At 36.7% G+C, this 23761-nt stretch overlaps 1 protein-coding gene across 2 annotated transcripts in view; it reads right to left on the reverse strand.

Moving 5' to 3' along the window:
- Positions 1 to 23761, reverse strand: part of CHN1 (chimerin 1) — a 211286-nt gene that overhangs the window by 126906 nt on the left and 60619 nt on the right. The window contains exons 5-6 of one of the 2 annotated variants that reach the window (XM_047722227.1): positions 8589 to 8620; positions 5774 to 5887 (exon numbers count right to left, since the gene is read on the reverse strand). In XM_047722227.1, the coding sequence (XP_047578183.1) occupies positions 5774 to 5887; positions 8589 to 8620 (146 nt within the window). Of the gene's footprint in view, positions 1 to 5773; positions 5888 to 6120; positions 6138 to 8588; positions 8621 to 23761 lie in introns of those variants that run through there. The other variant, XM_047722228.1, reaches the window with a different exon arrangement.

Genomic DNA, 23761 nt, shown 5'->3' on the forward strand with positions numbered 1-23761 from the left:
GAAATCCTAGAGTTGAGCTATGATTCCACCTATTAGCACACTAAAGACAGAAAAAGTAAACAGTTCTTGAAGATCAGAATGTTATTTACACATTTGTTCAGACAGTAAAGGTCTTTTTTGCATTCATATCAATTTCATGATAATTTCAGATAAACATAGTGAAAAAACTAGTTTTGAATGTGTTGTGATTAAACCTACATGCAGAAACTGGTTAGACTCTTATCAGGTATAGCAGTGGCAATGAGAAAATAGATAGCAAATATCTAAAAGGTCATTTCATATGAACACTAATATTAGCTCTTCACTGGTCTTTTCACCTTATTTCACTATTTCCAAGAATTCATGGTGCAGTACTTATGTAACTCTATCAGATATTTACAGTGAACAATTGTTTTAATAGGTCATTATTCAAGAAAATACAGGAAAAGATGGAGAATTTCATCAGAGAATTAGAATCAAAAAAAAAGAAAGAAAGAGAGGAAGAAAATTCTGTACCTAAGTAACACAAAATATGAAACTAGGAACTCAGTGGATTGGTTTAACAGCAGGTCAAAAACAGCAGAATACAAGACTAGTGAATGGAAAGATTTGTCAGTAGAAAATGTCCAAACTAAAGTTCAGAGAGATAAAAGTCGGAAAGTTAGTCCAGAGGGAAAAAAATTTAGAAAAGAAAGAAAATAATTTATTCTGAATAAACCTGTAGTTAGAGAAATACTAATGGAGTTTTTCAAGCTAAGGGAAGATAATTCCAAGAAAATGCAAAATTACAGGAAAAAATGAAGAACAATGAAGGGGTTAATATAGGAGTAAACAGAGACAAATACTGACTTTTCTGTTTAAACAATAACAATTAGGTATTGTGGTTTATGGTATATGGAAATAAAACATCTCAAAATAACAAGATAAAAGGTAGGAGGGAGGGAAATGGAAATTAGAGTATTCTAAGATTCTAGCATTATTAGGAAAATGATAGAAACAATCATTTATATTAAATATAAATGAGCCAAGGCCATATGTTTTAACCTCTAATTTAACCATTAAAAGAAGAGTAGAAGAATGTATAACTCAAGTTAAGTGGGAGGAAAAAAATGCAATAAAAAATTGACTTGTAGGGGTGCCTGGGTGGCTCAGTAGGTAAGCATCTGTCTTCAGCTTGGGTCATGATCCCAGGGTCGTGGGATCAAGCCCCCCATCGGGCTTCATGTTTGGCAGGAAGCCTGCTTACCCTCTCCCACTTCTCCTGCTCGTGTTCCTGCTCTCATTGTCTCTTTCTCAGTCAAATAAATAAATAAAATCTTTAAAAAAATAAAACTGACTTGTAAAATAAGTCGAAAAAGAAGCATAAAACAGGAGAGTTACATAAGATACATAAGATACATAAGAGAGAGAAAATAAGATAGTATTTAAATCAAATATATCAGCAATTATATTAAATGTAAATGGATTCTATATTTTTAGCTGAAATTAAAAACTTGAAACACCATAAACAGAAATAAAGGACAAGTCACAAACTTGAAGGAGACAATTTGCTATATATATAACCAAATGATGAGTAGCCAGAATAAATGACTTTTATAAATCAACAAGAAAATACCAGGGTAAGGGATCTGAATGCAAATTTCACAGAAGAAAAAATGTGAATAGCATGGGGTGCCTGGGTGGCTCAGTGGGTTAAGGCCTTTGCTTTCGGCTCAGGTCATGATTCCAGGGTCCTGGGGTCGAGCCCCACATTGGGCTCTCTGCTCAGCGGGGAGTCTGGCTCTCTGCTCAGCGGGGAGTCTGCTTCCTCCTCTCTCTCTGCCTGCTTCTCTGCCTACTTGTGATCTCTGTCTGCCAAATAAATAAATAAAATCTTAAAAAAAAATGTGAATAGCAAATAAACACAGAAGATGCTCAACCTCACTTGGAATCAGAGACATTCAAATTAATCAGCAGACACCATCAGCCTGCCATAATATCTGACAGTATTAAGTGAAAACAATAGGAATTCTTATACAGTGTTGTGGAATAAACTGTGCAACTACTTTGAAAAAAATTACCCATTATCTAATAAAGCAAAAGCAGCAACTTTACATCTAAGTAAATATTCTAGAGAAAATCATAATATATACCAGTATATATTTACAAGATTATTATACATGGCAGGACTCTTTTTAACAGCACCAAACTAAAAACCACCCACATGTCCATCAATAATAGGATGGATAAATAAATCATAGTATATTTATTTAGTGGATAATATAACACTGTAAATAAATGAATTATAGCCATGTTCTAAAATAAAGAAAAAATCTCAGGAATATAATGTGGAATGAAAAAAAACTGAAGAATACATTCTACATGTCCTATTTATTTAAAGCTCAAAAATGAACAAATCAAAACAATGCATTACGTAGGGATACAAACATACGTTATAAGCTAGTAAAGAAAAGTGAGAGAATGATAATCAGGATAGGTTAGCCAGTGTGAGGGACAGGAGGAAGGAAGGAAGGATTGGGGCAGGTATATACAGTACAAATGAGATTCCAAAGGCAATAGCTGTTTCTTAAAATACAGGTTGGGCACATAAGAGTTATAGTTAACATGTTATTTAATAATTTTTAAATAACTATAATATAAATATAATTTTTATATTTCTTGTAGGTATTCCTTTGTATATTCTTAACATTTAATAAAAAGTACATGTTTTATATGACAATATATAACATGCACTAGTCCTACCCTTTCATTTGTCATTCTATATGACACTGAACCTAATTTTTTTCTTCTAGTGAGAATGATAAGATATTTTTAAAGAATTAGTTCTAAACTATGAAAATCATAAAAAATGTTTTCAAAACCAAACTCCTTAGATTATCTTAGTGTTTTTTTTTATAACTGATAGTTACAATATATCATTAAACTACAACTAATCCAAATGTTGTCAATATCAATACACAGAAAATCCCAAAGTCACTGAACTACTTCATGCTTCCTGAGGTATAATCTAGTGCTTGGGCTAGCATTTTATCTTCAACTACACATTCCAACCATGTGGATGCGTGTCCATCGACTTTTATTGTATAAAAAACTTTAAGCAACAATCATTTTTCTTGAACCGAGGAGTCATTATGAGCAAAGGCAAAGCCAGAAAAACCCGGCCTGAAATTCAGGCTGAGGTCGGGTATGGGAGAAGATGGTGCTCAAGAGAAAACTAAGATGTTAACTACAGACGACCTCCCATGCTCAAAAGCAACTTATGTTTTTTTTTAAAATTAACATGAAAAAAATATTTGCTATGGGATGCAATGTCTGATACGATGCGAGGTGAAGGCCTCTAAATGCGACAGTGCCAGGGCCTACAAACACCTTAAAATAGAACTAAGAGGAAAAAGAAGAGTGAGGTCTTGGTTTCAGTCATGTGGACTGACTAAATGATAGTATCATCAGCTAATAAAGGGAATATAGATGTTACAGCATATTTGGGAGGAAAACTGATGAGTTCAGTCTTGGACATCATGAGGCTGAGGTGCCAATGGAGCAAGCTGACTTCAGGGACTTGTTGTTTTTAACTATAGGGCCTGTGGTTATCAGAGTAAACGCATAATGAACATTGACAGCCAAAAATTATGAAACTGGCTCCCCCAAACGGGTCAGGCATTATGTTTAAAACCAAACAAACTGATATGAATTAGGAGAATTTTCAGTTGAAATGGGGAATATCAGATACATCAATACAACTTCTTTTTATTTTCTCCTTGACACTTCCCTGCCACACACCTAGTTCAAAACAAGGAATATCATATTTCAGCATATAAATTCCTCACAGTGTATATTCACAAATCCCCTACTCCTACTACAGCCCGTTACTCATTACTACTTCTTTTCCCTATAAAATTTTATGATCATTTTCAATAACAAAAGGAGGACTGCATGTTTCCTCCAGATATATGAATTAAAAACATTCCCATCAATCTCATGTTCATCTATTCTCGAATTTCTATTGTCAGATTTCCTGTACTGAAGTGGATGGGAAGTAATTATAAAATTACAGTGTAGGAATATGGTCACTGTATCCCTACTGTCCCTGCAGGTGGGAAGAAGGAAGAGCTTGGGAGCTCTGGGTCCTACTTCTCTCCACACTAAACCCTTGGCCCTAGGGTGTTTCCTGATGTCACTCAGTGAAAAGTGAGTGACAGCCACACTAGAAGATGAGTGGCATTATGGTATGATGGAGTACCTGAACTTTGCAACGAGGTGACACTGAGCTCAAATTCAGTTTTGTAACTTACTGTGTGATCTCGGAGGGATTTAGGGCAGAAGGTAATAAAGGGGAAAGGAAGAGAGTGTTGTGCAGATATCTGTCTCTCCCTCACCCCACTTCCTTCTTCGGTATTCTGGCCCGTAAGTCTTCACATGTACACTCGTTTACCCCAGACACAGAGAAGACCAGACTATTTGGAAATGGGGTGTTGCAGAATCCTAAAATTACAAAATGTTTGGCATAAAAAGAGGAAAAAACTGACTTGAGGGAATTCTGTGATTTACACCAAATGTGTCTTCAGTTTATTTGGTGGTAAAATGAGTATCTGAATTCCCAGCCCAGATTTTTTTCCCTATATACCATAATTTAAACCTGAAAAACAATATAATCAAATAACTGAAGGGGGATTTACACTTTTTAATTTGCCATAAAAAGCAAATTTCCATGCCTGCAACAAGCTTTATTCTCCAAGTACACGACTGATTCAGAATTCAGTAGAAAACAGTACTGGATTATATCATTCTTTTTGTCAAGAAGATTAAGTCTTGTGGATAGGACTAAAAGCAGTCCCTGCTCACCCAAATAGGCACAGGTGACTGGAGAAGGGGTTTGACCTGGTCATGTTAGAGCAACAACATCATCTTTCTGTTCTCTCACTGTGGCTACCAAAAGAAACTGCCATGCCTTTGGCCTCCATCTTAGGGAGTTTCCACACTTAAGTCTTTTCCAAAGATGAATAAATACACAAAGACAATGGATAATTATCTCAAGCCTTTGGAGACGGAGCAATGGAGAGTGACTAAGAACACAGACTCTGAAGCCAGACTATCTGCGTTCAAATATCAGCTACATGAATTACTAAATGTATGACCTTGGCCAAGTTACTCAACCTCTAGGTCCTCAGTTTCCCTCTCTGTTAAGCAGAGATAGTAAGAGTACATCCATCCTCAAGTTGCTGAGATTAAATAAGGTCAGGGCTTGGCATGAAGGAAGCCCAATGGATAAGCATGCTGTTGTATTACTGCTCTGTTATTATTGCAGGGCTAATGGAAATATTTGTTTTCTGGGCACTGTACTAGAAGCTAAGAACAGCCAAAATACTAGGCAAAGTTCAGTTGACAGGGAAGAGCCAAGAGCTCCCAGGAAAAGCTGCTTCCATCAAAAGCCAACCTAAGAAAAATGATATTGGCTTTTAATCTTATGAGTTACAAAGATCTTTTCTCTTAGTTTCTTTCCTTATTCAAGAAATAGATGGGAGCTAACACAGCAGGACAGATGGGAGAGAACGGGTAAGATGAAATAGAAGAAAGCAGCTACAATAAAAATGCTTTAAAAGTTTTTCAATTCTTAATTACTGAGTGCTACCATTCATGAGGAATTTTTAAGGGTCTCAAAGCTATTAAAATGGTAATTAGGTCCCAAGAAAACAAGAACCAATTCAATTACATGCTGGATGCTTTTAAAATTTAAAGCCCTCCATTAAGAGGGTTTTAAATGAAGCACAGTTCTAATTACAGGTCCATGACCAACCTTAAAGCCAAAGTGTAGGTTCCTGGCTGACGCTGGCTTTCACGAATCAGGTAACTCCCCTCAGCCACACTCAAGAGCTGGTCTGCTTCTTCTCGGGAGATCATGCCGTGAAACCTAAGAAACAAGTCAATTCAGAAACTGAATGCTTTCCACCTTTTTCAGTAAAGCAAGATAAAACAAAACCCTCTATCTAGACAAAGTACTGCCATATAATCGAAGGGGAGCAGTTGGGTTTAACTCTGCCTGTGTTTCTCTGGGCCTGGCCCCTGGCCAGCTTCTCTGTGGTAACAAGAACCGCACCGAAGTAGCTTCCCAATCCATTTAACAATTGTGAAATCAAAATTCACATCCATCTAAGGGAAGATCAACCACCTCTCTCAAGAGGACAATTCCCTTCTTATGTAGCTGTCTGACCATATGGACGTACTAAAAAATATACAGCAATGTGTCCCCTTTCCTTCCTTCAAACTAGTGGCACTGCTCCAGAATTCTGGCTCACAGTCTAAGCTGGCAATTTTCCAGGACCCTGGGTTGCCCTTAATTGGCATGATTGCCCAATAATGTGCATAATCTGCATCACTGGATATTCAAGCCAAAAGCAAACAACAGTAATAACTTGCTTTCACTCCCTGCTAAACTCTATTTTTTCATTAACAGGAAAAAGGGAAGAAGAAGAAAAAAACATAACACATTCTTTACACAGACAGCAGATTCATCTATAGCATTTTGACATGAAACACTGAAAAAGAAAAAAAAATGTCAGTGGTGACTGATGATTACTATTAAAAAGAGAAAACCACCTTATATCTGTATGGTGATTTACAAAGAACTTAAACATACATTATGTTCTTTCAGTAATTCAAGTATAACTGAACTGAGGGACAGCTCGAGGAAAACTTTATGGTTTTTACTGTGTAAAAAACAGCAGTCACTTGATTTCGGAATGATAGATTTAAAAGGCCCCAAAGTGGCAACATAATAATTTAAGGACTTTACTAGGGAGCAAGTAGCAAGTTTTTGGAGTGTTTCCTCATGAGGATGGTTCAGTCTTTCTCAATGTAAGTCTTAAAACAGTATGTCCAAATCTGTATTTCCAAATCATGACAATCAGAGCATCTAGGTTCAAAATGGACTCTGGGAATTTCTTATCTCCATATATTTCTCAATAATGAGTTCGGAACCAGATCCATCAGACTCTGCCGGAGGCAAGAAGACAGTAACCTACCACTGGCAGTAATGCGTTCCATTAGATTAGCATTTTGGCATACTGTTTTAAGTTTACATGACATCAGTTAGTAAAGTTAGTAAAATTTAATATTTATTTATTTTTAAAAACTCTACTAATTTAGAAGAAAATCACATTCAAGGATATAACCTTTGGAACAGAACTTGACAAGGATATTTAAAGCACTGTAAATCTGTTCATACCTTTTGAACCAAAATTTCTATCCCAGTTAAAAGGCTTTATGCACCAAGATGTCTCTGATGGTATTATTTTTAATAATACAGTTTAGAAGCAAACTAAATGCCAAAAGCAGCAAAGTGACTAAATTATGGTACAACCGTAAGAAACATCAGTGGCTCCCTGCCAACTCTTAAGTGTCCATGTTCTAGTCACAAAAGTCTTGGAAACTTGAAGAGAATTTTTAAAAATTTAAAATACTTGCTATATATGTTATTGTGTACCTGATATGATCCTAAGTCTTGAAAAAAAATGATTTTATTCAAGGAATGATGGGATTATAGGTGATTTTTATTCTTTTTTCCAAAGAGCTTTATTTCTTTCTTTTAATAATCAGAAAAATTAAGCATTTAAAAAATTTTTATAACATTCTTCATAAAACAGAAAAATGTTCATTATCAAGTTGAAAAATTCAGTCTATAAAATTGTAATATCTCAATTTTGTAAAACCATTAGGAAAACAGATTTTCAAAAGGTAGTAGTTCAGATTGTTAATACTAGCTATTGCTGCATAGCATAAATTTACTTATAGAAAATCTGGAAAATAAAAAAAAGTGTAAAAATACAATGAACCACCCCTACCCTGCTGTATGTACCTATGTACATACAGGTAAGCTTATGTATGATATGCTTAGTATATACATATACACACAAATACATACATTTTTCTCATACATGTCTAGGATTATTTATTCATATGATTTGCATCTTTCTTTTTTTTTTTTTTTAAAGATTTTATTTATTCATTTGACAGAGAGAGATCACAAGTAGGCAGAGAGGCAGGCAGAGAGAGAGGAAGAAGCAGGCTTCTGAGCAGAGAGCCCGATGCGGGGCTCGATCCCAGGACCCTGAGATCATGACCTGAGCCGAAGGCAGTGGCTTAACCCGCTGAGCCACCCAGGCGCCCCATGCATCTTTCTTTTAACATCATTCCATATATACATTTTTCCATGCTATTTTCTTCTCTCTACTTGTCTTTATTTTGTATATTTTCACCAATAGAATAACTTTTTTTTTTTAAGATTTTATTTATTTATTTCATAGACAGAGATCACAAGTAGGCAGAGAGGCAGGCAGAGAGGGAGGGAAGCAGGCTCCCTGCTGAGCAGAGAGCCTGATGAGGGGCTCGATCCCAGGACCCTGGAATCATGACCTGAGCCGAAGTCAGAGGCTTTAACCCACTGAACCACCCAGGTGCCCCAGAATAACTATATTTGTAAACAGAAAAATAATTTAACTCACTCAAACTTGAATACCTCTTTCATCTTGCTTGTATTTTTAGCAATGCATCCATTTACCTGTCTCTCTTACATATTCCAATCTATAAAATGTTTTGTTGTAATCCATACTTACTCTCTTCCATAATACTTTGGTCTGTTTTCTACCTATTTGGGAAGAAAAAAAAGATATTTGTGAAAATGCAAACGTTCAGAACCTAACTCAACATTTTGTATATGTGGCAAATTAAGGCATATTTTGAGATAAAGAATTAGAATAAAATTCAAAAAATCAGAGTCTGGAGTCCCAATTCTATCAGCAGGTTAATTGTGCCATTCGAACTTGTCACTTCATCTCTCACATCTATTTCTTATCTAAAAAGGGCTGTGTATGTAAAAGAGTTGGATTAAATTTGATCTTTCATTTCTAGGATTTTATGAATCTGATAAAATATTTACATCACTTAATCCAAAAAGTAAAGGAAAACATCAATCTCCTAGTACCACAATTGTGTCAGAACAGATTGTGGCTTTCTCACCCTTCCTCTTCCTTCCTGTTTACTCCACATTTCCCATCCCATTCATACCTCAGTTTAATCTTGCCCTTTTCCTCTCCCATCAGCTCTTCCCTCATCAGAGTTTATCCCTCTCCTCCCTGCATTCCATGCATTCCACTGCAGGTGTACTGGCTGTGGCTAAAGAAAGGCCCTGCAGGAAAGAGTCTAAGGAATCTGTACTGTGGTAGACTGAAAGAGAGTATTTAGCTCATTCATTTAAGAAATATTTACTGAATGCCAACAGTGTGATATGCACTGTCCTTCATAGAAGGGGACATATTGCTGTAATAAGACAAAAACTATCATTACTCTTTCGAAACTTAGAAACAGACAAGAAGTTTCAAGGAAAAAATTGGGAAAACAGAAAGTAGTAATAAGTGCTATAATAAAAATAAGAATGGGTAATGTAAAAGGATGGGCTAATGAGGTATTTAAGCTGGGTGGTCAGTAAAGGCCTCTGTGAGAAGGTGACATTTTAGTAGTGTTCTGAATGACATGAATAGACATTTTTCAAGAAGACATGCAGATGGCAAACAGACACACAAAAAGATGCTTGGCATCACTAATTTTCAGGGAAATGCAAATCAGAACCACAATAAGATTTATCACCTTATACCTGTCAGAATGGCTAGACTAAAAAACACAAGAAACAACAAGTTTTGGCGAAGATGTGGAGAAAAAGGAGCCCTCATGCACTGTTGGTAGGAATGCAAAGTGGTGCAGCCACTGTGGGAAACAGTATGGAGGGTCCTCAAAAAATTAAAAACAGAGGGGTACCTGGCTGGCCCAGTCAGTAAAGCACAAGACTCTTGATCTTGGTTGGGGTTGTGAGTTCAAGCCCCATGTTGGGTGTAGAACTTACTTTAAAAAAAAATTAAAAATAGAAATACCATAAAATCCAGTAATTCCCTACCAGGTATTTACCCAAAGAAAATGAAAAACACTAATTCGAAAAGATATTTGCAACCCTATGTTTATTGCAGCGTTATATTTATAATAGCCAAATTATAGAGGGAGTCCACATGTCCACTGATTGATGAATGGATAAAGAAGATAAGGATAAAGGATAAAGATAACGAGGATAAAGAAGATGTTTGCGCGCGCTTGCGCGCGCACGCGCACGCACACACACACACACACGCACACACACACACACACACACACTGGACTACTACTCAGCCATAAAAATGAATGAGACCTTGACATTTGCAACTACCTGGAGATATTAGGCAACATGAAATAAACTGGATAGAGAAAGACAAATACTGTATGATTTCACTTATAAGTGGGATCTAAAAAACAAAAGGAACAGACTATTAAAATACAGAGAACAAATTCCTGGTTGCCAGGGAGGAAGAGGGAGGGGATGTGTGAAGTAGATAAAGAGGATTAAGAGGTACAAAATTCTAGTTATAAAATAAGTCACGGAGATCAAAAATACAGTATAGAGAATATAGTCAATAATGCAGCAATAACGTTGTACAGTGACAGATGGTGACTACACCTGTGGTGGTAAGCACTGAGTAACCTATAGACTTGTTGAATCAATATGTTGTATACCTGAACTAATATAACAATGTATATCAATTATACATCAATAATTTAAAAATTAAAAATTAAATTACAACAGATTTTAAAATATTTTAAATTAATAAAAATTTTTAAATGAAAATAAATATATTTACACCAATATATACCAATAGGGGACTAAGTAAGCTGAATTACAGTAAATGCAGTTTGGAGGAATGATGTAGATCTACAGGGACTAACATGAAGAAATCACCAAAACAAACCACTGAATACAAATGTAAGTTATGGAATAATTATACAGTATGACACCAATCAGGAAAAACCCATGTACACTAATACTTTAATATACATTTATAGACTAGAGCGATATCTGGAAAAATATACACCAAATTCAAATGGTCTCCTTCCAGGAAGGTTGGGGAGAACTGAACTAATGGGCCCATTGGGAAGGCAAAAGAGAGATTTCAGTATTATGTGTAATAGAATTTTTTAAATAAAGAATGCATTAATGCATTGCTGATATAGCTCATATTACCTTAAAAAAAAAAACAGAAATTGAGATTAACTTTTGTGTAATTTAATATTAGAGTCTCAAACACATTAGGATATATTCCCCTCAATGGGGTCCCTCAAATCATAAGATCTTTGCAGGTGGCTGAAGGTAAAAAGCACTTTATCAAGCCTATGGGAATGAAGCAAAAGGAAAGTTCTTAAATACACTCTACTCAATTATGACAATTCTAGACCAGTACAAAGAAGTGGTGTGGCTGGGATCCTGGTGGCCTTAAATGGTGCAGAAGTCCAACAGTGTTAGAACCCAGGACAATACTGATTAGGCGAAAGTCCCGCATTAGATGCGTAACACACTTCCACCAATTGCCTAAGTAGTCATCTTCATAACATAACTGATTAGGTCTTACACTGCTGAGTAATTATTTTGTTTTACCCAAAAGAACTTTGAATTAAAGGAAATTAGGTAAACATTGGATGCTTAATACAGTACTGTTATAATAATTAAGTCCAAGATAAACTGATAAACTGACAAATCAATTGCCTCTTTTCTGCTTTACTATAATGGGAATATAAAATAAAACAATTTTAAAAAAATTTTTAAGGCTTTTATTTATTTGACAGAGAGAGACACAGTGAGAGAGGGAACACAAGCAGGAGGAGGGAGAGAGAGAGAAGCAGTAGGGAGCCTGACTTGGGGCTCCACCCAAGGACTTTGGGATCATGACTTGAGCCAAAGGCAGACGCTTAACCAACCAAGCGACCCAGGCATCCTGAAATAAAACAAGTTTAAACTAACTCTTTTTTTTCTCTTTTACCTAGATAGTGAAGGAGATCAGAATATGCTACTTCAGCATAAGGATTATTTTGATCTGAATGAGATTAAGAAACCCCAAACACAGAAAGAACAATGAGGACTCCGTCTTTCAGCTCAAAGCAGGCATAATTTTTCCCTTTGTAAAGGTGTCCCCTCCCATAACAGAGAGAGAAGAACACAATGACTCCAGGGACAATTCTTATCAACTGGGATGGCTGGAGCCTGCATAATACACCTTACCAAACCCCTTACTTACTGAACAGTTCCTAATCACCTTTCCACAACTCACCCTAACCCTTCTGAGGCCCACACCCCTTTTGCTCTGTCTGGGCTCTTCAGCACACTTTATTAGTCTTTGTTAAAGTGGTATGTAAGCCACTGGATGAAACTGCCTCTTTGAGGTTTTCATTTATCTGCTGTGGGCCCCTCCTCCCCTGTGTGCATATGAAATAGACCTTTTCTATTGTTAATCTCTCTTTGGTCAGTTCAATTTGCAGGCCCCAGACCCTGAACCTAAGAGGATAAAGAAGTTTTTCCTTCCCCACAATAGCATTTAGATTTTTGCTGATGTGTCAGATATCATTACTTAAGTAGTGATCTGCAATAGATTTTCAAACTCCTAGGACAGCATTACTTTAACATATAATCAAATAAAAAAGGGTTAGTAATATAAACAATGATTATTAATGATTCCAATTAATTTACTTGCAAATACATCCACCTGGGAATTTAAATGTTACATGGAATAATAAAAATATATTTGTGCTTATATAAACATTTATGTGCTTGTTTCTAAGTTTCAAAAAATAAAAATAAAGTTTAAAACAAAACAGACTAAAACTGGCTAAAGTCAATGTGACTAAGCAAGAAGGGATTTTAAATTAGTACTTATGTTGAATTATATGCTTTAGCTTTCTCTAATTTTCTGTGTTTAATAGTTAACATTTTTTCCATGATACCATATCATGGGTAGGAAAAATGGAAAATGAGGGGAATAATATAGATTCCAACTAGAAATAAAAGGTGCTGTAGTTTGGTTGCTACAATGTAGGTCATGCCAGCAGAGAAAGAACTAAGTCAATCATTACTGAATATTACATTAAGTGCACAGTAAATACAGGAATTTAATAAGTAATAGATACCATTTCATAATACTTTAAATATCAATGGAATTTGTTAACATTTACTGTAGTTTTGTAACTAACGAAATATTTTTCTTTTGTTATTTTTAACATAGTGTTATAAATTATTTTCTTCATACATAAAACAACTTAATCAAATTCACCAACCACACTCTTTCAATTAAAGAAGTCTTATTTCGTATCTTATTTTCTACAAAAACAAGAAGAGCTTGTTTAATATATAAGTTTCTTGCTCTGCAAAGGAAATCTGAGAACAGCAGGGATAAACAATAAAAGGATTATAAATGTTAATTCCTTTCCCTCCTCACACACAATGTTATAGATTCAGCTCTCAGATTCTTATTTTTTTACACTGTCTCATGGCTATAGTTCAGTTTCCCCCCACCATCAAATTTTTCTAATTTAAATTCAAATTTAAGGAATATATATTTCTAGAGGCAATGCCACTAGAACAATGAAGCATGACATTCAGGAAATTTCCTAAATGTTTAATATTGCTCTTTTCCAACAGTGGTACTGACTTGTTCAGAAGTCACACGAATTATCTCTTTCTTGTTCCCATTAAAAACAGTACTTGGAGCCAGGTACTTTAAAACCTAGTCTGGAAGTCTACATGAGTCTTATAAAAGTTAGGGTATATACACATGAAATTGTAAGAAATAACAGAACCCTGGACAGTCTTTTTTCCAGGCAGCAGTCTAGAATATGTACATAAAAACAAACAAAAGAAAAATATTTTCAAGTATCAAGATTTTGTTTTGCATTGTTTTTCAAAGTGGCTCAGTTTGGAGGCATGGAACGAGGAAAAGGGGGGAAAATGCACATTGGTATTTGCTTCCTACAGCAGTAGATACTGAATTAAACACTAGCAAGTTACTCAGTAGTCACCTCTAGCTTTGGATCTTTTTTAGTTTCCTGTATTAGAGTTAGGGAGGAGGAGAGCGAGAGGGTAGAAAGAAGAGGAGGGGGAGTTTTACAACCGCTCAAAGACAATGGAAGACTGGAACTGGATAACCAGGAAGGAGGTGCTACTCTCCTACACATAGACAATGCAGCTTTCATGGAAGCACAAATTTTTACACCACATTTTCTAAATTACTAGGTTTTTTTCCTCACTGCACTTTACACCATAGAAAATATCAACATGGATAACAGTTAAGCTTCAACAAGTCAAAAAAATTTAAACTTAAAAAAACTTCAAAAACAACAGAAAAACCAAAAACAGAGCAGAGCCGGCATCGTGGAAGAGTAAGTACTCATCAAAGAGCTACACAGCTGGAAATGACTTGTAGGGAGGAGAGGTGACAAAAAAGAGATCAGAAATGTTATGGAACTTAAAAAGATTGTTTAATTTTTTATCCCCCTTAATAGTAAGGTAAACTTCTAGATACCTGCTTTCCTCCTCAATTCTGTAGCCTTCTTGACGATATTTAGACCAAAGTTACAAGTGCTAAGAACGCAACTTGTTTTCCACTATATTTTAGGCTTACCCAAGAAAACCATTAACCTTCAGCATGCCAAATAGGCTAGCTCTCTATTACTGTCAGATTTCACAAATTCAATAAAGAATATGCATTTACAGGGATGCCTGGGTGGCTCAGTCATTACACATCTGCCTTCGGCTCAGGTCATGATCCTGGGGTCCTAGAATCAAGTCTCCTATCAGGTTCTCCCTGCTCAGCGGGAAGCCTGCTTCTCCCTCTCCCTCTGCTTCTCCCCCAACTCATTTTTCTCACTCATTCTGCTCACTCTCTCTCTCTCTCTCTCTAATAAATAAATAATCTTTAAAAAAAAAAGAATATGTATTTATGGAGGTTTTTTAAAGCTCTGTAATTACTACCTAGTGACTTGCTGAAAAACAGTTCAGGTTCTTGATATCAGTTATTTTTTCTTTGTATTCACTATTTTCCCACTTTAGATTCAAGTAACTTTTAAGTTGTATGAATAAAGATGTAGAAACAACCAATCTGCTTATGTAACTGGTAAAGGGGTCCTTTTTAGAATTGTAGTTATGATCTCCAATTTTATAAATATACTTCTACATTAAGGTATAGATTTTGACATCAAAGCATACCTTACTAACCACAACTGCTTACTGAACACTGAATTTTAAATAAGAGCAAATGATGACCCATGGGGGGGGGGGGCACATTTCAAAAGTAAAATAAGATGAAAACAGACTTTTGAATGATAGGCTGAATTTAAAATAAATAGTTGGTTTTAATAATTCAATGTTATTACTCAGCATTCATAAAAAACACTTTCTAGCTGGAAAGTACATAATAAGTGTTAAGTAACAGATCATCACAACATCTAAGAGATCTCTGAGTAGGATAATCTTTATTTTTATAGAATCAAAACTGAGCTATAGGCTGTCTGCATAAAGCAGCAATCAGCAGTGAAGCTATGATTTCAATTAAGGTACTTTCCTCTCACTTCTGAAATAAACTCTTATACTCCCACCTAGCAAAATATGTCCTCTAAAATAAAGTAAACATAAAACAAATGCTTTAAACCTCCCTTTCACTCAATTAACAAGTCTTTATTTAAGCACCTTACTTAATGTGTCAAGCACTGTTCAAGGCGCCTGGGACATACTGATGAACAAAACAGATCAAGATCCTACCCTCATGGAGCTTGTATTCAAGGAAGGGAAGATCACAATAAACATAAAAAATAAGTAAACTATATGTTATAGAAGGTCACAAAATTAAAAGTGTTATAAAAACAAAGTAGCATTAATTAAGAATTGTAAATGCTAGGGGGGTGATAAAATATAATTTTAAATACAGTAGTCAGGATGGGCCTCATTGAGAAGGGAAGACTTGAGAAGACTTGAAGGATATGAAGAAGTAGCCATTTGGATATTAGCGAGAACATTCCAGAAAGAGGAGTTGGTGCAATGGCTTGGAGAAAGGAGCACAGCTAGAATGTATGAAAAACAAGAAGGATGGTATGGTCAAAGCAGGATATGGGGAAAGAAGGAGAGGAGATAAGCACAGAAAACTAAAGTGATGGGGAGATTAGGTAGGGCCTTGGAAGTCCTTGTAAGGACTTGGCTTTTACTCTGGGTAACGGGGAGCCAATGCACAGTTCTGAGTAGAAGAGTGACCAGATCTGACTAAAATTTTAAAAAGAACATTCTGTGAAGACAACAGACTACAAGGGAAATATCAGTTAAGAACTATTTCAGTTACACAGCTGAGAGATTACTGAATGTTGGAGTAGAATAATTTACTATGACAAATCGATTTAAATATATACTAACTGGACATAACAGGAGTTTATGTCTTGCTTGTATAACATCCCCGGATAAGTATTCAGTCAGGAATACAACTGTCCTACATCTAGACCACTTCCATCTTTTAGCGCTGCCCCGTCTTTTCGAGGTCCCCTGTTTTTATCTGAATCCAAGCAGGAAGGAACATAATATGGAGGAACTTAGATGGGAAGTTTTAATGGGTCCAGCATTCAAGTTCACTTCCATTCCACAAGAGAAAACCATCATATGGACATAACTATATAAATGAAGATGGGGAAATTATACTAACCAGGTTTCTCAAAAAAGGAAGAATGGATTTGGGTGGGTATCTAGCAGTTCCCACAGTTCATACCCAAACGGTAGCCATGGAAATAGTAAGAAGTGGTAGGATTGTTAACATATTGTGCACATATTCTGAAAATAGACCCTGTATGATTTCCTGATGAATTAATCATGGGATGGTGAGAGAAAAAAAAGAAAAAAAGACCCAAGTATGATGCATGGTTTTTGATCTAGCAACTGGAAGGAACTGCCATTAACTGACATGTGGAAACCTTTTTTTGGTAAGAGCAGGTTTTGGGAGGAAGATAAATGTCAGTTTCTTTGAATGTGTTATATTTGAGATGGCATCAAGGGAGGACATAGAGTAGGCAATTGATTACATGGTCTGGAATCTGGGCAAAGAGGACTGGACTGGAAATACAAGTTGTATTAAAACCTGAAACTGGCAACATTGTCAGGGAATAAATATAAGCAGAGAAGACATGAAGATCAATGACTGAGCCCTGGAGCATCTGAACATCGAGGTCAGAGAGAAGAGGAACCAGCAAAGGGGGCTGTGAAGACAGGAGAAAGACCAAAAGACTACAATGTCCTAGAAATGAAGTGAGGAAAGTGTATCACGGTGCGAGTCATCCTCTGTGCCCCGTGCTGCTGAGAGGCTAAGCAGAAAAACCGACCATGAGATCAAGCAAGGTGGAAGTCACTGGTGACCTTGCCTATGCAGTTCTCATGGAGTGGTAGTGGATAACAGCCTGGCTGAAGCAGGTTTAAGAGAAAATAGGAGGAGCAGGGCTGGAAAGAGCAAGCACTGACAGTACTTTCAAGTGTTTTCTACAAAGGGGAATGAAGAAATTGGGCAAGGCCGGATAAAGTAGGGTCAAGACAATTTTTTAAGATGAGAGAAATAATAGGATGTCTGTGGCCTGATGTAAAAAGAGAAAACTGTTGATGACGAAGGAGCCTGAGGAACTGCTAGGATTAGGTCCTTAAGTAGACAAGAGGAAAACAGGGGTAGTGGAGAGCTGGCCATGATCTATGGTAACAGGCAAGAACGCAGAATACGGGGCCGGAATGTTAAAGGCTGAGGCGATGCAGCACTGAAAATTTGTGGGAAGTTCTCTTCTAATTGCTTCAATCAGGATTAAAGTAGGATATAAATTATGAGCTGAGAAGGAAGTGAGGAGTAAGGTAGTAAAAGTTTGAGGGAAAGCACAGTATGCCCACGGGGGAACAGTAAATACCAACTCGAGGTTCATAAATTTAACGTGAACCCTGTTCAGCGCTTCTTTTTCTCCAGCCATACTCGGTTTCTTGGGAGTACATGCGAAGTACGCAAGAGCAGATTTAAACAGGGCTGTGGTTTTGCCAAGCCAGTATGACATTAGAGAAGATCATGAGAGGGAAGCGGACTGGTTCATCCACAGCTACTAGACTTCCCTCTCTCAGTCATCCCATGACTATCTAACTCACTCGAGTTCTGTGAATTCTTCCGCTTTGCGTCTTCCCATTTCCTGCCCCCATTGGTTATTCTCAGGAACAGTTTATATGCCTTTACCACTCCTCACTAGGATTACCGCAATTCCTCCTAAACCAGTCTTCTTGTCTCTAAAATCTCCATCTCCCATCTCCCTTTCCAGTCCATCTTCCACGCTGCAGACAGAATGTGCTTTCTATGCCTAAATCTGATCCCATTAACACTTCCCCACCCCCTGCCATAGCTATTGGGATAAAGTCCACATGTCCACACTTAGGGCACAGAAGTTTTTATTAGTGATGCCTGCTTAGCTCTGGGGCTGCATCTGCCATGTGCCCACAAGTGCTCCCACAGGTACTCTGCGCTTGCCCACGGGAACTGCCACGTGTAACGAGGGAACTGCTGCCACATCTGCTATAATGCCGGATTCGCCGCTCCCTCCGCCACCTAGAAAGGAAGATCCTCGAACAGAAGGGACTTGCTTTATTTGCCTTGAATCCTGAGGACTTGGCAGACCTTGAAGACCCTCAGAGAATACTAACTCAACAAATACACGCAGGCCACAGAAAGGACTAGAGCCTAAGGGCTATGGACACTAATACACGTTTTGGTAAACCATATAATAAGAGCGTTATTTTGCCAAATAAGTTGCACAACAATATCCATTCATTCATTCATTCAATAAACTTTTTTTTTAAATTTTATTTATTTATTTGAAAGACAGAGATCACAAGTAGGCAGAGGCAGGCGGGGGGGGGGGGGGGGTGTGGTGGTGATGCAGGGGAAGCAGGCTCCCTGCTGAGCAGAAAGCCCCATGTGGGGCTCGATCCTGGGACGCTGGAATCATGACCTGAGCTAAAGGCAGAGGCATTTAAGAGCCTTTATTATATACAAATCATCATAGCCAGGTGCTGAATAGAATCTAGTGGGGTGAGACAATAAGTAAGGAAATGATTACAGGGGGGCGCCTGGGTGGCTCAGTGGGTTAAGCCTCTGCCTTCGGCTCAGGTCATGATCTTAGGGTCCTGGGATTGAGCCCCACATTGGGCTCTCTGCTTAGCGGGGAGCCTGCTTCCCTTTCTCTCTCTACCTACCTCTCTGCCTACTTGTGATCTCTGTCAAATAAATAAATAAAATAAAATCTTAAAAAAAAAAAAAAAGAAATGATTATAGTCAATTTCCTACTTCTATGACCAGACTTGAAGAGAGACTTTAAGTTTAAAAACATGTGCTAGCAAAATATATATCAAATATACATCTAACTGGTGTTGTGACTAGAATTAGAATACAGCATGAAAGGTGTAACTTTCTCTGTATTTCTCATTGCATTAACAGCACTGAACTTGAGTTTGGTGCGTTCTGTCCAGCCTCAGTCTGCTTTCCCCATTTACCCTAGAAAAACAACTGTGGTTGTTATAACAATAAGAAGCTTCCTCAAAAATGTTATCCAGCTCCCTGCAACATTAGCTCCAAAAACAATTCACGGAGAGGAGAGATTTGGTTTTACGCATTTAAAAATCATATCTAGGGGCTCCTGGGTGGCTCAGTGGGTTAAGCCGCTGCCTTCGGCTCAGGTCATGATCTCAGAGTCCTGGGATCGAGTCCCGCAATTGGGCTCTCTGCTCAGCAGGGAGCCTGCTTCCCTCTCTCTCTCTCTCTCTGCCTGCCTCTCCATCTACTTGTGATCTCTCTCTGTCAAATAAATAAATAAATTCTTTAAAAAAAAAATCATAACTACATTCCCACTATTTGGCTGCCAGAAAAAAAAAAGTGTATCCATTTTAAGGCTCTATGTTTAAGGGTGCTCAAATATGAAACTAGTTTGATTTATACCATATTAGTATGAATCAACTAAAGGTATGGAAGCTCTTTGATATCTCTGCTTAAATACATACATTGTATATCTATGTAATTTAAACCTGTGTCTGCCTCCCTATGTACACACATATGCACATGCACACACACACACACACACACACATATATACATTTATTTGAATTCAACCAGGTAGTTGACATAAAATAACAAAATCACTTTTTACTTAATTGAAAATCACATAAGTATACATTTTATAATTATTATAAACTACATTTCATTGAATTATATATTTATGCATTCCCTTATTGACGCAGAGTTGTATATACAAATATACGTACCATTACTTTATAGGTGATAAGGGATTTCCAAGGTAATTCTGATTATGTAAGACTTCTACTTCATGTGCTAAATTCAGAATAACTCCACCATAAGATAAAACTGCACTGTGACAATATTACTAAGAATCATTTTCAAGCTTTTACGCATTTGCTTAGTCTCTAAGGCATGCGTAAAGTACTTAGTTGTGGACCTGGACATCTTTCCCTTTAAAAAGATTTATTTTCATATTTAAATTTCAAAATTTTCTCCTAAAAATAGCCTTTAATTTAAAAAAAAAAATGTTCTGGGGGAGACTGGATGGCTGAGCTGTTAAGCAGCTGCCTTCAGGTCAGGTCATGAGCCCAGGGTTCTAGGATGGAGCACCCCCCCACACCCCTGCCCCACATCGGGCTCCCTGCTCAGTGGGAAGCCTGCTTCTCCCTCTCCCACTCCTCATACATGTGTTCCCTCTCTCTCTGTGTCTCTCTCTGTCAAATAAATAAAATCTCTTTAAAATATGTTCTGTATTTTTTTAACATTCACAATGGTAACTGGTAAGATCTCCTGAAATTAAAAAAAAGTGTATTAGTTACTGTTGCATTTTCTGTCAAATTACATTACTTCTTACTATTAGATATATTGTTTTAGAGTTTTGTCTTCAATAATTTATGATTTAACAGTTGAATAATTCAGGTTTTAAAATAAGGTGCTACACATCTTTGCTCTCATGAATGCTAACAGAAATTCAGCTGAGAAAGAGCAGGACATGGAGTTCATCACTGGAGCTAAGGGCTTAGATCACGAGAGAAGGTCATCAGACATGGCTGGTAAATAAATATATATTCCCTCTGGGTGTGCATAATTCCCCAGCCTCTGCATTTCTAATCTGTGATACACTGCTACGGGGTTAGAAGAAAAAGGTGTGGAAATGTGCACGTCCCCATGAACAGGGTTGGCTCTCCCTTTCTTACAATTGTAGTAGAGAAATGTCCTTCAAGACAATGTCATTGGACCGTTTTTATAATTACAATGAGCACCCACAGAACTTACTAACCTTTGTTGAAAAGACCCATCAGTTTATCTACTGCATTAACTTTTCTTTTTCTCTCCATGTTTCAGTGGTAATTAAATCCTGTTGCTCTTTCCTCCTTAAACACAGTGGCCACTTAGCGCTTAATGTCCCAAATCCAGTTCCTCAGTTAAATATTTGAGGTTGACAGCAACTGGTACTCAGTACGGTTTTATTTTCAGTGCTCATCACTCCCCAGAACCTTTAATTCTCCCCAGCCAGCTATTTACCATTTAATCAACACTAAGACTAAAACTTTCTTTATTCAATAAGTTTATTCTGTTTAATGCTTTACTTTCATTTTAAAATTTAAATTTACTTTCACTTAAAATTACTTTCACTTTAAATAGATATCTAAGTTATTTGATTGTTTTACAGGAATTCCATGAGACTGAATATTGCTCAAAATAAGCAGATTAGCAGCATTAGTGACATAAACACTCTCAATATCTATATTTATAAACTTAATCATTAGACCAATATTGAATAGGGATGTCATTTCTTCAAAATGAGACCATTTTCTGCTCTTCATTAATCGCCCTTCAGTTATGACCAGATAAAAACAGAAAGACATTATTGAGTATCACAGAGATTGGTCAAATACAGAAACAAGTTGTTATCACTACTAATTTGCTAATTAAATATACATCCTTCTGCATGCATAATTAATCTTTACTAAGCTGTCAGAGTTGAGTAGCTAATAGATTATTAGTTTTGAACAACACGAGAGGGTGGTTACAATGGGATAGGACAGCCAGTCCACAATAAACCTTTCTATCCATAGAGCGGCATTCCTTGCCCACCAACTTGCCCTTAGAACAGGATTACTAATTTCTTATGAAAGAAAACTAAGCAGAGTGAAAACAATTTAAATGAGAAAATCTCAGTTGTATACCCTTTGTTTCCTGGTGCTTCTATGCCTTCCTTTAACCAACAGTATTGCATATGACACTCTTGTTTTTTAGTGGATGGCACTATTCAGTCAACCACATCACAAAACAAAACCAAGAAAATTATTTTCAGAGACTCTAAGAGCCAGCCAATCTCTAGGATCCCATGTTTGAATCACAGTGATTTACCAGAAGCCTACAGACTTGGGCCCCAACAGTTTAGCCCTTTTAAGAATTAGCTTCAGTGATGTGTTCCTCCTTAATGTTATGCCAGCTGCTGTGAGAAAGGACCCTAAGTCTACTTTCGCATGGGCTGTGAAACTACAGTTGGTCAATGTAACATCAATAAACGCACTTCATATAAGAAGCCACATGATTTTTTGAAAAGAATTTAGCTCAGGTAAAAATAGGATCTTATTAGCCTTTCGGGTCCTCAAGAGTTATGTACTTTATTCCTGTGGTTCCCTTTTCACACAACGTTACTGATCCTCAATCAGCACTGCAATCAAATGATGTCATTGTTGTTTCTTTTTTACCTGCCTTAACTTTCCTTTTTTTACTCCTTTTATTACGTCTTCATTTGTGTGGCCTCAAATTCTTTTGAGAAAGGCAAGTATAGATATTTCTCAATAAAGATAACTGTGTTACTAGTACTTCTAGACTTTTCACAGAACTATAGTCCAAATCTCACTTTCTGTTAAAAGTTTAAAAAGTTGTGTCTGAAAAAAAAGTTGTGTCTGGTCAGAGTATGAAACAAAATGAAACATTTTTTTAAACAGCATTTTAAAAAAATTCTCACTACATATAAAATTATTTCATCATCCTTGATCCTGGCACAGTAGCAATAAAATGCAACCATTACACACTATATACTCATTCCAAACATACATACGTGCAGATTGGACATCTACAAATACTTAAACTGCAATAGGACATTTAAAAGACAATCTCATGAAATCCCTGACTAGTTTGATAAATTTATACTTTTTATGACTCCGTACTCTGAGAGCTAGTCAGTGTTTTTTAGCCAGTTTTCCCAATAACAACATCCATTTCAACATATTTTGAACAATAGAGAAGCAATTCCTTTAGTATATCATCCAAGAAAGTTATTATGATTCCATATTACCTAATATATAGTTCTTATTCAAATTTATCTAATTATACCCAAAATATGTAGCTTGAAAGAGAGACAAACAGAGAGAGAGATCTCAATCTCTAGGACCCTATCAAGGTACCGGTGCCGCATTTGGGGAGCATTTAGTCTCCTTCATTTGAGAATGGTCCTACCACTGTTATTTCTTTTATGAAAATGAAATTTGCAGGACAGATGTCTTATAGAATGTACACATTTTGGATGTGTCTGATTCATACGTCATAAAAAGACACAAGTTAAGCATTTTGGCAGGAATACCACATAGATGGTGCTGTGCGTGCCTCATTACATCATTTCCAGAGACACATCAGTTTGACCCATTACAGGTAAGGCTAAATTTGATCACATGGATAAAGGTGTGACTGCTGGATCTCTCCACTATGAAAACATATCTTCCTCTTTCCAATTCATAAAAAAATTGGTAGGGCTACACTTTGAGACCATGTAAATATCCTCCTCATCTACAATCTTTCACTCAGCGGTT

Source organism: Lutra lutra, chromosome 3 (assembly GCF_902655055.1).
Source record: "Lutra lutra chromosome 3, mLutLut1.2, whole genome shotgun sequence".
NCBI classification, from domain to species: Eukaryota; Metazoa; Chordata; class Mammalia; order Carnivora; family Mustelidae; genus Lutra; species Lutra lutra.